The 17,916-nt window shown below is 45.8% G+C and overlaps 2 protein-coding genes across 2 annotated transcripts in view; one reads left to right on the top strand and one right to left on the bottom strand.

Moving 5' to 3' along the window:
• Positions 1-11,840, top strand: part of LOC119163466 (calcium-activated chloride channel regulator 4) — a 46,666-nt gene extending 34,826 nt beyond the window's left edge. The window contains exons 13-14 of the mRNA XM_075873117.1: positions 10,333-10,629; positions 10,815-11,840. Coding sequence (XP_075729232.1) covers positions 10,333-10,629; positions 10,815-11,440 — 923 coding nt within the window. The 3' untranslated portion in view covers positions 11,441-11,840. The remainder of the gene's footprint in view (positions 1-10,332; positions 10,630-10,814) is intronic.
• On the bottom strand, positions 1,119-7,662 carry LOC119161577 (uncharacterized). Its single transcript, XM_037414117.2, has 6 exons — positions 7,026-7,662; positions 6,321-6,484; positions 6,080-6,209; positions 4,569-4,712; positions 3,807-4,114; positions 1,119-2,262 (listed from the first exon to the last, which is right to left on the bottom strand). The coding sequence occupies exons 1-6, from the start codon at positions 7,200-7,202 to the stop codon at positions 1,878-1,880; spliced, it is 1,308 nt and encodes a 435-aa protein (XP_037270014.1). The 5' UTR covers positions 7,203-7,662; the 3' UTR covers positions 1,119-1,877.
• Positions 11,841-17,916: the final 6,076 nt, after the last annotated feature.

Below are 17,916 nucleotides of genomic sequence, written 5' to 3'. Positions count from 1 at the left end.
GGGTTTTAAAAGACAAATATTGAAACCTAAATGTTTGTAGATTATTAGACATATGTATTAGTCTTAATATATTTTAATTTGGTTTTAAAGTAAGCTGGAGTTAAAACCGGTGTTAAATTTCTCATCAAAGCAATTAGAGGTTATAAACGATTCAGCTATGTCTTGCCTTAAGTTGGTCCTCACGAGCACAGGTTATGGTCTTTTAGATATAGGTTATCCACTTGATACAGTGACTGCTGTCACTGAGCATTTGAAGAAGTCGGTAATGTCAAACCCGAGCATGGTTGCAGAAGGCAACAGGAATAAACTTATTGTTGGGATACTGTACATTCATTGTGCACGGTATCTCAAGGGCCTAAGAAAGTAGGCAGTTGACACAGCGTTAACATTGTTTTTATGGTTGCCAATAAGCTGGGTTACATTTGTGTCGCAGCGCAGAGGAATGAGAGAGTTAAACACAACAAGCTGACCCAGAAGGCAACAGGAATAAACTTATTGTTGGGATACTGTACATTCATTGTGCACCGTATCTCAAGGGCCTAAGAAAGTAGGAAGTTGACACAGCGTTAACATTGTTTTTATGGTTGCCAACAAGCTGGGTTACATTTGTGTCGTAGCACAGAAGAATGAGAGGGTTAAACACAAGAAGCTGACCGATATTTGTTTCATCAATCACACCAACAAATTCATTGATTGCCGTACAAGTGTAGTTGACAGGGATCCTTTTTTTTATTCCCCTGAGTGTACAATATGGTGGATCGATTGAGCAACAGCCGATGCACTGTTTCATGACACACAGCGGCGCTGCTATGTCTTGTAGAAAGATGCTTATGTACTGCGGTAGCCACGGCTTTCTATGCAGTCAAAGTATTCAATGGCAGTTAAAGTATTCAATGAATATGTTATGGTCCCAGTGATCGTATAACTTGTCACTGCCCCCCCCCCCCCCCCTGTAACATTGAGCATCCACTTGGTAGCTTGTGTGCTCTGTCCGATTGAAGTTCGTAGCACTCGCTAAACATACGGTTTTGCAAAGGCACAAGACCATTGCAGAGTCACTGAAAATGTTACATTGCCCCAGTTTGTGTCAAAATGACACCGCTTTAATTCACAACATGTGGACTTAGTAAAATAAAAATTTATTTTTCACAGAAGAATAATTTACAAGAACACATTCAAATTTGAGGAGAATAGAAGGTATGACAAGATGAGCCAGGGAGCACAGAAAACAAGAAAAGTGAAAAGCTGATTTGCGTGAGGAGTCAAATAATAGGTAGGCAAAGTCACTCATGAGAGAACCCTCACACTCACATTGGCATCAAGCCGCGAGTCTGAGCCAAAGTAAGTGAAGTATTTTGGCAAGTCTGAGTGAGTGAAATTGAGAAAAATTGAGAAATCGAGTTTGAGTTCCACAGAGAAAAAAGTTTGGTACCTTTTCTCTGCAACAGCAAAAGGAATGTAACCATATTTGCTTACTTGTTGTAGCTCATGCATACAAAGTTTTATAAAAATCAATTCAGTACATTTTGAGAAAAGGTAGGTTGAAGTTGAAAAACTTACAGAAAACGCACTTTGAGAAAAACTAATTTTTACATCCACATACTGCTTACGCCAGAGGTTGCGTGGCACACTACGGTGCGGAATTTAAACCACGTGGAGTTGCTTCTCAACGTCGGGCTTCAACAGCTTCGTTCCTCAGAGTACAGTGAATTTTTTGGTGTCAAGACTGCAAATTCAATTTTTTGCTGGGTTCACCCTACCATACCCCCTTAAGAGCAGCTGTCACACTGAAGAATGGGCAAGCAGTGCCATGCTAGAAAGGAGAGTGATGACGCAGCTGTGCGTCCTTGCCCGAACTGGCAGTGAAGAACAAGTGTCTAGGAGGGCTGCTTCTTTGTCAGTCCTGGTAGATTCCACTGCCAAGGAACCTGGCCAGCCGTGCTAGAAAAGTAGCTGGCGAACAACCTTCTTGCAGCACCTGCATCACCATCGTAGTTTCGTGCCTGTGTTGGAGCCATGGCAAAGAAACTGTTGTCTGGCACATGTTGCACACCATGCCGCCAGCGCCCTCCAACAACGTTTCCGAAACTGTCTTCTCTGTCCAAGAATTGAGGGGCATGTGGGTTGTACAGAGTAAGGAAGTTGTGGAGGACACAAGCGGCCTTCACCACGAAGTCCACATGGCTGGGCTGCACGTTTATGGTGCGAAGCAGTATCCTCCACCTGGCAGCAGTGATGCCGAAGGCATTTTCTGCACAGCGTCTGCAGACGAAAAAGAAAAATGTTGCAACACCGAATGAAGACGCGACACACCATGGTGCCTTCAAGGCAATGGAAAGTGCTTGCAAGATAAAAAGTAGTGGTGTGGTAATGCCGAGTAGTTGTGACAGATGAGCCATTTGTCACAATGTGATGAAAGACTATTTCCCATTTAGTGCAATACTTTCTCCATCTTTTACAGCCCACTGTCAGAAAACAGTGCGAAAATGGGATGATGGAATGAACAATCCAAGTTCCGAGTTCCTTCGCCGTCGCTATCTTTGTTCACTGTTTCCTTGTAGTACGATGTACCAGCTGTCCCTTCATTACACTATTCTGTTACAGGCTGCTGCACTTGAGTATTGTACTGTAATAGTATATAGAGACAGCAAGTGTTCAACCAAATTTATTTTCATTAACCCGTTGTCGGCACAATCACGTATGACTGAGAAAGATGGAACACCAGACGAGGGCTTATTACTGTCAACGGCAGTAGCACTATGAACTTTGGCTTGTATACTCAGTGTTAGCAAAAGGCACTCTTTGTCCATTTCTGCATCTTTTATTTTTTCAAATGTTAACTACTGAACTTTGCTTGTATCACCACTACAACCTTGAAGTTTTTAACCGATGCTGGGCTGATTATTTTGAACCTTGTGAAATAATAGTAGTACGACAGATGCTCTACAATGGCTGGAATAGATGCTGGAGTGAATAGAATAATACAGAAGGAGTTTCCAAATGCACCTCTTTTCCACTGTCTAAGCCACAAATTTGATCGTGTGATCAACGATTACAATTTTTCCGTGAAATGTGAAACATTGCGGAGGTCATCACATGTACAGTAACACTTTTTCATGATGTGCGCTCAGACTGCCCAACCTACTGCATGGTAATATGAGGTGGTCTGCAAAATGCAAGTTGATTAAGATCTTTGCTCAGCAATGTCTGGCCGTAGTCAAAGCATTCGAGGAGCTTTCATCAATAGAATCAACCTCAAATGCTGTAACTACACAAGTATTTATGATGAGTGTGAACAGCATAAGTCATGTATGAAATGCAGCAATGACTTTATCACAAGTCTCATCATATAATTTTCTCACTGAAACACATGGTGTGTGCACCTACTATACAAAGACTAACTGCAGGTAGATGTATCCAACATATTGTGCTACTTGCTGGTGACCATTTAGCACAAGTCAACCCTGCACAAAGAGCTTTTTTCGTGAAGTGATCGTAACGCTTTATTTTTGACGGACACAATCTTCTCAGCACTAAGATAATGCAGAGTATCTCCTAAAGCTTGGCTACTACTGCCCTGTTTGAAAGCTTAATTTCATGTGCGCAGTTTTAACAGAAAATAGTGCCTATTTTGTGGTAACTCGGTGCACCAGCACTCCTTCCCACAGCAGAAAAGTTCTGCAAATGCCCTTGGTTGACTAAGATCCACAGGTTAAGCTATCGTGTTCAATCGCACGTGATGGGCCTTTTTGCAAATGAAGGCTATGAAGACATGAGGTTAACGAATCAGAGAAACAATCCAATACCTTGCTCGGCTGAGCCTGTAGTTGAAAATCCTCATAGTGTCATTGAGGCATTTTGCGGGGTAAGGCCTCATGAAGTCCTTACGAAGCTGGAATGCCTCGTCTCCCACAAAGGCATAAGGCACACATGTGGAAGTGCCTGGTAGGGTGCCAACTGCTGGAATGTCAAGGCGGCCTTTAGAGAGGTCACAACCAAAGGATGATTCCTTGAATATTCCCCCATCGCTTTGGCGGCCTTCTGCACCGACGTCCACAAGCACATATTTGCAATCGCTGTCCACCACAGCCATCAGCACTATGGAAAATGTGCCCTGAAACAATAAACACGACAAAAAATCCAGATCATGACCTATCTGTACAGCCACAGTGAATAACAGCAGTACAATAATTACTATCTATGTTAAGGTTTCACGTATCTTCAAAAGTGTGGCATATATAACAACTATTTGCTTAAACGGAGGCAGTCAGTCTGGTGATTTACTGCACTAAAATTGTACAGTACACCAAGTTACTAAAGACGCAACACCACTTGTGTATGCTTCACACCATGTGTCTACTCTGGCTTTGTGAACCCTGTAATTTTACTGCAGTTTAGAATCATCCAAAAACTAACTAGACCAATATCTAATTTTGCCAATCTGATGATTCCAGTTTTCTGATCTGCTCTTCTATGTTCATGTTGCACTTATCAGCTACAGTATTTGTGCAAGTATAAATGAAAAATTTAGTTGAGAATGCACAGGGAGAATCCAGGTGAGCTTTTACCTTATAGTTGAAGAATTTGCTGCCAGATTTTGGTGGACATACAATAGCAACATGCTTCCCGTCAACGGCACCCAAGCAGTTCGGGAACTGCCACCGTGAATGAAATCCTTTGGCAATACAGTGCCAGTCTGCTTTGGTAGGTGTCTGGAAGTACAAACAAAAAATGTCGTACTTTAACAAGAAAGAACCTATAATGCAACAAAACAAATATGCAGAGAGCACATTATTAGAAGCAATGATTTTCAAAACGGTGTTCAGCAGAATCCGTTCGAATAAAAGCCACGTACTTTACACTGCTGTCATGCGACTCTCGCCACTTTTCTTTCTCTCATTACAAGAGTCCCTCATTAAACAGAGGCAGTCGATCTGGTGATTTACTGCACTAAAGTTGTACAGTACACCAAATTACAAAAGATGCATGAAGTTAGGAAAGACGCAACACCACTCGTGTGCTTCACACCATGTGAACCTTGTAATTTTACTGCAGTTTAGAATCGTCCAGAAATCAACTAGACTAATACCTCATTTTGCCCATCTGGTGATTTCAGTTTTCTGATCTCCTTTTCTATGTACATGTTGCACTTATCAGCTACAGTATTTGTGTAAGCATAGATGAAAAATTTAGCTGAGGATGCACAGAGAGAATCCAGGTGAGTCCACTAAGCTCCCCAACAATTCATGGCTGAGAAAAAATAACTTAAACATTGTGCTGGGCTAGTTAGAATATGAAACTCTGATGAATTTGCAGTGCTTATGCAAAAAAAGAGAAAAACACAGACACAGAAGAAAGAAAAATATTGAATTATGCTGTAAAATAAGTTCAATTTACAGACGTCTTGTAACAACGTTTAAAACGCACGACTAGTACAACTACACATTTCATCATCATTACATCCTGGTGGATCACAGAGCAAGGAGAGCTTGCTGGTATCCTGGCAGGAATTTAGAGAAAAAGTGGGCCTGGGCTTATCACATTGTGAGAAGGTATGTTAGATTGCGAAAAAAGGATGCAAAGAGTTGGGAAGTGCAGCCAAGTATTACAAAAGGTTAGGTGCAGTGAGTGGTATGAGTGTACCTGCAGGTTTTTTAAACACATGCAAGATATTAGAAGTAACAAATACACAAAAGAGTGGCCTACTCTTTGGGCAGAAGAGTCGTGTTTCAAGAAACCAGCAGGGTGGCAGTGAGCATTTATTCTGGATGCATAAGTTTGCAATGCATATTGTGGTCTATCATGCGTTCCCTGCTTGTATTGGGAAACAATTCATTGCTGTCTATCCACCGTGATGGCTCAAATCTATGCGTATACCTCAACGCAACGAAATTCTCTTTACATCACTAGTTGCCGTCAGTCAAGCTTTGGTGAACATGTATTGCAGCAATCAAAAAATATGTGCCATCTCCTCTCTGATTACGAGTTCTCACTTCAATTTAAGGCTGAACCTATCCATGCTGCTTCCAGGCTTACCTACCAGGTAACCAACATCAAAGTGGAATTGCGAACCGCTTACCTTCATGACATGATCTTTTAGCCTTTCCCAGATTGCTTCGCACGTTTCATGAATGCACAAGCGGGCAGTTTCGATTCCCACTCGATACGCCAGAGCAACAGAGGGGATATCTTGCCCTGATGCAAGGTAACTGAAACAATAAACATGAAACAATGAAAAAATAAAGTGATTCAAAGCTATCTTTTTTGGCACTTACATTCAGTTAATGCTATGTGGCATGTTTTACCTCAATATCACTAACCTCAAGGTTATTGCAAGCCGTTCACCAGGCTCGAGAGTTTCCCTCGACACGTGGATTTTTGTCAGGTCCAGAGCAACGAATCTGAGCAGCACATCAAAAAGTGCTGGCGTCATTCGATAGAACTTAAAAAAAAATCCATGATCGCCTTCGCGCATCCGTTTCATCTGTTGAAAACAAAAACAGATTACAGTGATTGAACAGATTCTTACAGAGAAAAAAAAAATGAACGGGAACCAGCAATGTACCTCTCTTAACGCCGAATCCCTGATCGAGCATTCAAGCACATGTGAAATTTCAGATATAATACAGTATTCCTTCGGTGGAATTTTCTCTGCAGCTTTCATTTTATAGCTGAATATGCCCTACGAGTAAATGCATAGAAGTTTGCTGGGGCATACATGCAACATTTCCCAATTGGCTGTGCACTCACTTGCTACTAAAACAAAACGCTTCAAGAGGTCATGGGGTTTGAATACAACATACGTATTATAAGTGCTCTATTGTCAAAGGCGTGGTCATCACTTGCTTGGTTTATTTGTTTTCCTTGCATGTTTATTGGTATATCGTATTATTGGCTTTATTTATTTTGCTTTCATTTTATGTCATAGGTGTCATTGCTGTTTATTTCAGTCAGGAGTGATCGAACAGCACGACGTCACGTTAAAATGAGACTGAACGAGGTCAAGAAAGAGCTGAAGAACTTACCGCAGTGTGGTAGAGGCCTTCTTGCTTACGCGCCAAGAAAACAGGGCGAATCCACCAACGGCGAGGCTGCCGCTGCTCGCGTACTTGCTTCCTCTTTTTTATGAGCAGCATGAGGAGCACGAGTGTCGAAGTGAAAACTGTTGTATTCCTGCGGGAAACTGCCGACACCGCAGGCATGGTTGCGAGAAACGCACGAGGAAAGCTTCGTGAAGCAGTCAAACACACGTCCACCCGTCAACAGTAGCACACACGGAGAAAGAACAGCAATTGGCGCGAAGAGCTGATGTTGATGTGGATGACACGCGAATACAGTCGACACTATTGGCTTGATTTCTAATGAACAGTCTAAATAATTAGGAAAAGTGTCAATTCAAATATAAAATATACTATTTTGATTTAAAAAAGCTCCTCCATGGCTTGAATAAGAGTAACAAATGTTTGAAAAGTCAATCTTTTCAGGCAATGCTTTGGCAGTTTCACATCAAAAACTCTGGCAACACTGCGCGTCAGCTAGGCGCGACGCGAGCAGGCGCGAGTGCCGACGCGTACCAGTGGTTGCGCGCCCTTTTCCTCCATAGGCGCGACTAGACGCTTTTGACGCGTAGGCGCAGGCGTACGCGTGCCAGTGGTTGGCACTTTAGGCGGCAGAGCTGCGCATCTGTTTTCTAACGCTGCCAGCAACCATGCGTAGCCGAGAAGCTGACGCACAGGCAGCGCCCGGAAAACATGGCCGCACCGCCGAAAATGGTCGCCGTTCAGCCGGAATCTTTCAAGAGACCGCCACGCGCACTGTATCTCGTTAGCTATGATCCGGTACTTTTGTTCGCTTTAGATACATGTTCCCGAGCTTTGACCGCAAACTATTTGCGTGGATTCAGTACCATTTTCGGAAGAAAAAGAAAACATGCTGAAACAATCGATGCTGTATAGGAGCGAGGCACTCCCCGAATCTCGTGGGACATATAGTTTGTGTTCGTCAGTTGTTGCTCATCCTTCTTAGCTGGTGCCACTTGACGTAGCGGCAGCGGCGGTGCATATTATTCAGCACTAAGCTACGCCTTTGAGCTTTGCGATGCGGGACAGAGTAAAATATGTTTTCGTACTCCAGTGGCGATCGGTGACAGGGTTAAGCAAGTCGCCTGCAAAAACAGAGCGCGGCTTCACCGCGTAACTATGGTTGCTAGTCAGGCAAGATGGCGGACCTATGCGCAAAGCATCTTTCGTAGAGAGCATATACAAGAACTCTAACAGTCCGCACTGAGCCGCGCCACAGTTGGGGTGACGCAGCATGGCAGCGCGTGGTCTCGCACGTAACTTAGGTACTCCTAAATGTCGAATACACAGCATCAATCAGGTATAGAAAAAATTATCCATTTCTACACAGATGTGATGGAAACTATAACTAAATGTAAAGGATATCAGCACGGAAAGTTTCCATGGAAACCTGAGTGGAGTGAATCTAGAAACTTTAAAATTATTATGACCATCTTTTGAGGATGACATGTTTCCCCATTAACCTTATATTTAAACAGAGGTAGTGTGACGATATTGCCCGTATGCCCATTCTGCAAAGAAACATAAATATGGAACATTAATTTGTGTTATGTTGCAAGTAATCATTTATTATAAAAGACATTTAGTCATTATGCTTCAGACGGTCGGCTTAAGTTAAACCGCAAAAAATGTTCAAAAGTTTGGTGTATTGGTCTTAGTACATTTCCAGAGACATGTATTTGATGCAGTTTATAATTTTGTTCAAGCCACCAAACGTATTCAAACATAATGTCTACTTGAAGAATTAATGTAAAATATTTGCGAAGTCATTGTAAAATGCAAAAAAAAAAATGTGTAAGATACATTCGATTATGATCAAGTCAGGTAAGCTCTGCTTTCTGACCAGCTCAAACTATCAAACTTTCGGTATTGTTTTCCACTTATTTTCTTATTTTCTTTTTTTTCTCAGCTTTTTGTGCTTCAATTTTATAACTTTTTCTTCTTTTCTTTATATATATTTGGTAAACAATAGAGGTAAACAATAGTGTGCTGGTAATCCAAAGGCTACGATAGACTTTCTTGGCCAATCCCCCATGGTGAGTATGTGTCATAGTCAACAGGCCACTAACAATGAACTGAACGAACAAGCAAACAAAACAAACAAAAGAAGCACCTAATAGGGTGATCTGCATTCTTATGACGTTAGTGCAGCGGAGAAAGCCTTGCCTATATGCCCACAGTCCTCCCAGTTCAACTACTATACGGCCCAAAGAACAAACTCAAAACACTGCATGTTTTACGTCAGGGAAGCTGAGACACCCTTCCTTACACCCTTCGCCCCTCCTCACTTTTTTCTTCTCGCTTTAACTAACATCATTACAGGCACTATCTCCTCCTCCCCACTTACATATTCATAAAGTACGTGGACAGCGTGAACAACACTAAGCGCCAAGTCGGTCAGGACTTCGCACTTTTCGTCTACACGTCCACTTGCGCAGTCGAACACGCACAAAATGAAGTTAAATCAGTTGATCGATCATAATATAGTGGATCGATCACAAGGAAGAACGGGCGTGCGACTGCATGACAGAACAGGGTGGAAGACAATACACAATAGATATTATAATTGATTCATTGATATGTGGGGTGTAATATCCCAAAACCACCATATGGTTATGAGAGAAGCCGTAGTGGAGGGCTCCGGAAATTTCGACCACCTGGGGTTCTTTAACGTGCACCCAAATCTGAGCACACGGGCCTACAACATTTCCGTCTCCATCGGAGACGCAGCCGCCGCAGCTGAGATTTGATCCCGTGATCTGCGGTTCAGCAGCCCAGTACTTTAGCCACTAGAACACCGCGGCGGGGCACAATCGATATTACTCCCCTGTCGACCGATCCAGAGCTTATTTCCTTTTCCCATAACGCGAACAGACGGCTGGCGTCACGGATAGTGCAGTAGTGATGAAAAACGCCAGAAGAGACTAACACATGCGTGCTTCTTATTTTCACAGGTTGTTCAGGGGACATTCCACGGTTTTTTGGATAGTCTAGTTTGTTTACGAACATTAAACCGAAACAGTGCGAAATATGGGGCACTCAACAGACAAAAAAGAAATCAGTCCACTCTACTGAGTGCCCACTGTCCCGGATTTTACTCTCTTGTGCCATAAAATTGTCTAAGGTGCACCAAAATACGAACACAATGTATTTTTTTGCATATGGCCTCTTCGAAACCCAGCATCATCTGCTTGAAATCGATAGCATTAGTACCCTGTACTGCTTACTGATCAAATTCAAAACGTCTCGACAGGAGCACTTGAGTTAGACAGCGAGGCGGACTACGGATTCCCGACCGATGACTTCGAGGACGACGATTCACCCACAGAAGTGGTGAACGAGACGTCGACAAGCGTCGAGCCAGCCGGTGCCTTCCAGAGGGTGGCGGTCGGAGGGTCCTTCCAGGTGACTGAAGACATCGTGCAGAGTCAGGTGCCTCCAGGTGCTATCAACGATCTCACCGTGGTCCAAGTGCACCTGGGAGCTAACGACACGTTGAAGGTGCAGCTCACGTGGACGTGGCCGGGAGCTCACCTGACATCCGGAAATGGTGAGCGTGCAAGGAAGTGAAATGTATAACATCCAACATGGCGGTTTCAGCGCTGAAGTCATTATGTTATGTTTTAATTCACCCAACAACCAGTTCTTAATAAATGGATAATGCGCTCCTGACCGTGAAGCTTCCGAACGTTGAGCTACGGTTCAACTTCTCTCTCTCTCTCCCTCTTCTTGCAGCTTCAACCGTGGATATTCGAGCCAGCAAAGACGACACCAAGCTAGACAAGGAGTTCGAGAAGCAGGAACAAATGACGGTGGCAGACGTTGTTGAAGGTAATCTCGACCCTCTCCCTGCGAACAGCAAACACGAAGTCACCCTCGGGTTCGCGAGCAAGTGGGCCACACGTCGACCCGACGGGGCCTTAGACTGGACAATATTCCTGGCAGCTCGCGTAGCGAATAGCGACGGTCTCAACTCCAGCACTTCTAACGTCGTACAGGTGACTTACAAGCCTCCTCCTGTGACGACCACAGTGGCCGCTACAACGACGGAAGCAACAACAACGCAACCAAACACAACGGAAGCAACAACAACACAAGCAACAACTACGGAAGCGGTAAAAATGATGGAAAATACGACGACGGCGATTGGCGTAGAGGGCCAGCAGGAATCACGTGGGCTGTCGCAACTGTGGATGTGGTTCCTGATTGGCGGTATCGCACTGGTGATCGTGATTGCCGCTGTGCTGACCGTGTTGTTCAGAACAAGCGCGAAAAACCGCAAGGTGTACGATTTCCTGGTTGGCCGACGGCGGGCTGATCACCCTGCGTGTGCCCTTGTCACTGGTCCACAAATGACTTAGCTTCACACAATTTTTACGGCATAAGAACGAACATAACAGGCGCCGTATTGCTGAACAATGGCATGTGGTGTGTGTCTACAACTGACGCTGCTTATTACAGTGAGTGAAACCACGGTGTTGCCGCCATCGTTATTATTATTATTATTATTATTATTATTATTATTATTATTATTATTATTATTTATTATTACAAGTTGGCATTATAGCCTGCAAATTTATTGGCAATATATTTGTTGTCCCACAATTAAACTTCCTTTCCACAAGGCGAGTGAGAAGCAGTGCTACTTAGTCAGCTCAATGAATGTGAAAATGAACCACAAATAAACAAGAAAAATACAAAAGATGTGTTGTGAGGTTTTCCTAGCCTTCTATGAATAAAATGTGATAGGAAAGTTAATAATTGTTGTTATTTCATGCAAGGTTTCCTAATATTGAGTGCTGATATGCATCAGAGCTGAGAAATTTGCTGAACGGTGTTGCGAAAGACGGGGACGCCAACACGGTCCCGAAGGCGCCACTGCTTTCAACTCCGCCGGGAAGGTCACCAGCCGTTTGGTAGCGTATGTTTCTCAGCTCGCGACTGCTTTTGCGCAGAGCTGATAAGACGAGCGGACGAGACGACGGTGAGTTAAACAAGGTTTATGTACAGCATATATACAGAGGCGTTACAATTTCGGCACTGGGGCCGACAGAGACTCGAAGAGCCGAGCTCTCCTCTCTAACACATAGGTCAACTTTTCGCCTAAGACCGCTGACTCACACACATGTCGGCTCTCCGACATGGGGACTCCTCTCTCGTAGGACCGCCGATCGCGACGCGCCGCAGGGCTTCTTTTATTTGCACCGGGTCCAACCAAAAAGTCCAATCAGAAGCGCCGCTGGTCGTCAGGACAGATTCCTCCAATGGGGTCGCCGCGCCATGCGTCAGACCACCAGACACGAGGACGCCGGCTCGCTGTCACGTGCGCAGCTGACTCAATGCACGTGGGCCAGAGGGGCGCCGCGCGTGTTCACGCCGCCGAGTTGATCGCGCCAGGCGGACTGCGGGCTGGCCTTGACCCAGATTGCCTTTTTCAGAGGCACGGACGTTTGACGAGGACTCGCTGGCATAACAGCACCCCCGCCGCCAGACAATGCACCGGAAAGACGAGCTGCTTCCACGGGGCTCGGATGTCAGGTGCGCTCGTTCGCCAGGTCCCTCCAGGTTCGCCTCCAGGGCCATGGGGAGAATACAGCTCCAGACTGTTCCGGGAACACATTCCATTTTTGACGACGGACCCCAGCTCCACTGGCTTGTCGCCACCACTTGTCGACCAGCTTCACTCGCCTCTTCTGACCATCTTCGGTTTCAGCACTTGTCGATGGTTCTGCAACTTGCCAAGAACGGATCGACAACAGACAACACACGACACACGCAAGTGCCTTCGGTCACCCGACAGAACACCAGACAAAGTATAGTACAACATATACCTATCTACGTGTCTATCGGAATTTTGTTTCCTCTACATCAAGAGGCACATGTGGGACACAAGACTCTTAAAATGACAACTCAATTTTTTTTCCCACGTACAACAACGTAACGAATTAGAATACCACAAAGTTGGCCCCTTGAGATCACTCTAAACGAGAGCGCTCAAAGCGTGATGAGGTCAAAATTTTGCCCCGAATCGCCAGCCAGAAACCGAAAGGTTGAGAAGGTACTAGCTAGAACGCACTGCTCAATGCACCTCCATTAGCGTTTAGCTTTCCCTTTTTTTTTTAGCGAACGTCAAAGTTGCGCTGTGGAGCAACGTGCTCCACCTCAGTAACCGGCCACTTTTAGGCGACGATACCTATGCGGCACCAAGAGCGGCTCACACTTTCGACGTTGCACAGGGGAACAACGATACGGCTTGCTACGGATTGACTCCTCACCGCTTAGCTCGATATCGTGTTCGATCACCCTCGTGTTTCCGGGGCGGTCCGAAAACACGTCTTCAAACTCGGAACCAATCTTTCTCAGGTCCTCTTTCTCAGGTCCTCCTTCACTTAAGCTAGGCTCTAGGTTTATCTGCTCCCGGATTACTTTCGATCCCCCTTCAATTACCTCACTAGAACTCAAAATTTCTGCTTCCTCTTCCTTTGAAGCATTCAACAACAGATTTACGACCGCTTGATGTTGAACGTATGGTTTCATCAAGTTGTAAATTTTGTCCGGCCGCCTTCCTAATTTCACTTCATAATTTGTATCGCAAGGCTTCGATAATACTTTGGCGGGCCCTTTCCAATCAACCTCAAGCTTGTTCTTTTTGAACGGCTGCAGCAGCATTACCTGACTCCCTACTTCAAAAGCACGCTTCTTCACCGATTCCTCGTAGTGCTCCTTCGACAGCACTTTTGCCGCGTTTTTCTGGCTTTCCACTAGCGCTTCAATTTGGCTTTCCACTAGCGCTTCAATCGAGAGATCCTCACGCTGCTCTCGAATGAGCGTCTCTCGATCAACTCTCGGCAGCTCGCTCCAACTTTCCGCTACAGGCGAGAGCGTTACAGCCCTCTCGCTCTGATCCAATGGCGCCATGTCGTTTCCCCTTTCTACGGAAACCGCGCCGGTCGGTTCGGCGACGGGCCGCTCGCGTGACTGCTCACATGACTCATGCGGAAACTTTCCTTTCTGGGGTTCCGTCGACCCGCCGACAAGGTCACTTGAGAGTTCACCGCATTGAACCAGATCAAGCTGCCGCGATAGCTTCCGCGCTTGCGATCGCGTGAGAGCCATGCACGCTAAGTTGGGGAAGAACGATTTGCCCTGCTCTTTGAGAAGCTGCTCTGAGTTGTTGGAGAAAAGATAAGGAAAACGATCATTTAGCGCGGCAGACACAGCTGCTTCGGTGCGAAGCTCACCGAACGGGCCTTTAATGACAACCGTGGCGATTGGTAAGCGAACACTCTGCTCCTCGGCGACCTGCCTGATCCACGCGCATTCTCCTGTGAAGTCATCCGGAGACACCAATGAAGGATGGACAACGTCCATGGTTGCCGCTGAGTCTCTAAGTGCTCGGCACGTTTTCTCATTCACCCTAATTTCTTGGAGATACGGCTCCAACAACCGAATGTTTTTTTCTGATTCTCGGATCGTTGCGAAAGCAAACTTTTCCTGACAGTTTCTCGCGATGTGCCCTTCCTTTTTGCAGTTGTAGCAGATTAGCGGCTTCCGTTTGTTTTCCGATTCAAATGCCTGTGTGGTAGAAACCTCACTCGATTTCTCCGCTTCTGTTTGCCCTTCCCCTACACTGTCCTTCGTAAGAGACGGGTCCTTCTTGAAATTACGGTGCGGATCGGGTCTCCGTTGATCAGGTTTCTTTGAAAAGCCCTCTTTCCTTTCATCCTTTTCAACGCGCACTGCCCTGCTATGCAACTTTCGGCGAGTATAATACTCCTCAGCTAACTCTGCTGCCTTGTTTAGCTGTACTTCACCAAGTTTGTCCTGCAGCCAAAGTTTGACATCCTCCTCGATGCAGCGGTAGAATTGCTCCAATGCAACGCATTCCACCACTTTATCGCGGTCGTCATAAACACCTTCGCCCTTGAGCCATTCAATCAAATCGGCTTTAAGACGAAACGCGAAGTCAACGTGTGACTCATTCCCCTTTCTAGCATACCGGAACCTTTGCCTGAAAGCCTCGGGTGACAACTTATAACGTCTCAAGAGCACTTCCTTAACCTCGTCATAGCTCTCAAACGCTTCCCTCGACAAGCAAGTTATCGCGTCGGACACTTCGCCGGGAAGAAGAGCTAGCAGGTTCCGCGCCCAAAGAGGCCGCTCCAAAGCGTTTCGCTCACAGACGTGTTCAAACTTGACGAGATACTTCGCCATGTCCTCGCCTACTACGAACGGTGGCAGTTGGTCCCGAATTCTAAAACCGCTGACATGAACTGTTGGAGAAGCTACGCTAGGCGCCTGCGAACACTGTAGGATTGCCAATTCTAGTCGTTTCAACTCGAGACGCTCCTGTCTCTCGGCCTCCTCGCGACGTTCGCGCCTTTCAGCTTCTTCACGTTCGCGAGCTTCGCGCCTTTCAGCTTCTTCGCGAGCTTCGCGCCTTTCAGCTTCTTCGCGAGCTTCGCGCCTTTCAGCTTCTTCGCGGCGTGCTTTAATATCCACCCAGGCCTCATCGACTTCCTCAGCCGACACTCCCTCATCCTTCATGATCTCAAGGATCGCTTGCTTTCGTTTCACACGGCCCAAAGTAATGCCGAGTTCCTCACAAATTTCGATGAGTTCCTTCACTTTAAGGTTCTCCATCGTTCACACTAGCCTCTTGCTGTTTGCCCCTGTTAACAATTTACTTGCCGTACCGACTTTAAGTCAACTAGCAAGACGCGCAAGCAATTTTTCACTCTCCCGTGTTTACCCCCTCCGCATTAACTTTGGTTTCAAAGCACTTCGACTTTGCTTGAAACGATCAAAGCTCACTCTAATGCTTCACACAGCCCTTCTCTACTACAACTACTACAACCTGAGCTAGAGTAGTCTGGTGAACTGAGGGGAAAACATCAGGCACTCACCGCATCGATGTCGCTGACGCCGGCCGATCCCGCAGCTGCCAACCACTGTTGCGAAAGACGGGGACGCCAACACGGTCCCGAAGGCGCCACTGCTTTCAACTCCGCCGGGAAGGTCACCAGCCGTTTGGTAGCGTATGTTTCTCAGCTCGCGACTGCTTCTGCGCAGAGCTGATAAGACGAGCGGACGAGACGACGGTGAGTTAAACAAGGTTTATGTACAGCATATATACAGAGGCGTTACAATTTCGGCACTGGGGCCGACAGAAACTCGAAGAGCCGAGCTCTCCTCTCTAACACATAGGTCAACTTTTCGCCTAAGACCGCCGACTCACACACATGTCGGCTCTCCGACATGGGGACTCCTCTCTCATGGGACCGCCGATCGCGACGCGCCGCAGGGCTTCTTTTATTTGCACCGGGTCCAACCAAAATGTCCAATCAGAAGCGCCGCTGGTCGTCAGGGCAGATTCCTCCAATGGGGTCGCCGCTGGGCCACGTCAGACCCCCAGACACGAAGACGCCGGCTCGCTGTCACGTGCGCTGCTGACTCACTGCACGTGGGCCAGAGAGGCGCCGCGCGTGTTTACGCCGTTGAGTTGTTCGCGTCAGGCGGACTGCGGGCTGGCCTTGACCCAGATTGCCTTTTTCAGAGGCACGGACGTTTGACGAGGACTCGCTGGCATAACAACGGTATTGCAAGTGAGCTTCTCGGAACATTCTCCTGACTTATATTGAGGATCTCGAAAAGGCGTGCCAACCACTGTACTGGTGCCGAAATTAGTTCAATCAACCAGAGGTGCACTTTTTTTTTCATTTCTCCACGGTGAGGCATAAGCCGATCGACAAATATTGCCTGATTTCATGTGTGCGAAATCGTGCCACTGTGATGTGTGCTGTTTGGAAGAAAACAAATTATTGGCGCAGAAAGCGACATTGTTGCGAGAAAATAAGCCTTTTCGTTGTAGAATAAACCTTCGTGGCAAGGTATCCAAATTAAGTGAATACACTTCAGATGAGAGGGAGCTAGTATTGAAAAGATTCAGTATAAGTGCGTCACCGGATGTGGGAAGAAAAGAGCACACAAAAAATGAGTGAGTTAGAACTGCCGTCACTGGAATTGATGTACTTAGCTTGCGTAAAGCTAATACTATTGCCGAGAAATCAGCAAGAAAAAAAGGAATAAGATTAGGTAATCGTGAGAAATGTCACCAGCCAATACCAGGGCAAAGTATACCTTTGCCAGATTTTTCATCTGTTTGCGAGACGTCCATTGCAATAACAACAATCGTTGGTAGAGTATTCAGATGCGCTTGCAACAACCCAATTTAACATGCCGGAAGGAAGTGGTTTGGCGTTATTCGAAAAGATATCGTCGTCAACAATTTCTAAAGAACTAGGTGTCGTAGTTACAGGAAGCAAATCACGAACCAATACACTTGCCGCACAGTAAGGGGATCAATAATGACTGAAAAGATATAACTTGCTGTTTATTACATCCGGGCCCGAGTGCAGAAAAAATTAGGTCAGAACTGAAAACAAAAATTATTTGATCGTGGTTCGAGGTTCCTTCATATAATTTTTTAAAAGTCCGTACCGTAAGAATGTTAAAGCGGTATAAAATTGATGGTGCTCACGCTTGAAAGTATCACACTGCATTTCCGACGTACTTCGGCAGTCCTAAGCATAACCGTAAAGCTTCTCTCTCCAATAAAACTAGCAGTTGAAGCTTATCGGTTGGTGCACCAGAAAAAAGGGAAAAAAAAAAACACGAAGCCTGCGTGGAACACGCAGCATAGTCGCAGTGAAAGCTGCGGTCTTTCAGAGCTTTTTTAATGCACTCTCTGGGTAACTGCTACAAGAACACTTGCTGGGTACCCATTACCCCAGAAATAATAACGTTTGTGAAGTAGGCAAGCATTCATGATGATGAT

This window comes from Rhipicephalus microplus, chromosome 9 (genome assembly GCF_043290135.1).
Source record: "Rhipicephalus microplus isolate Deutch F79 chromosome 9, USDA_Rmic, whole genome shotgun sequence".
NCBI lineage: Eukaryota > Metazoa > Arthropoda > Arachnida > Ixodida > Ixodidae > Rhipicephalus > Rhipicephalus microplus.
The sequence above is the reverse complement of the archived record's forward strand: the minus strand, read 5'-3'. Positions and strand labels throughout refer to the sequence as shown.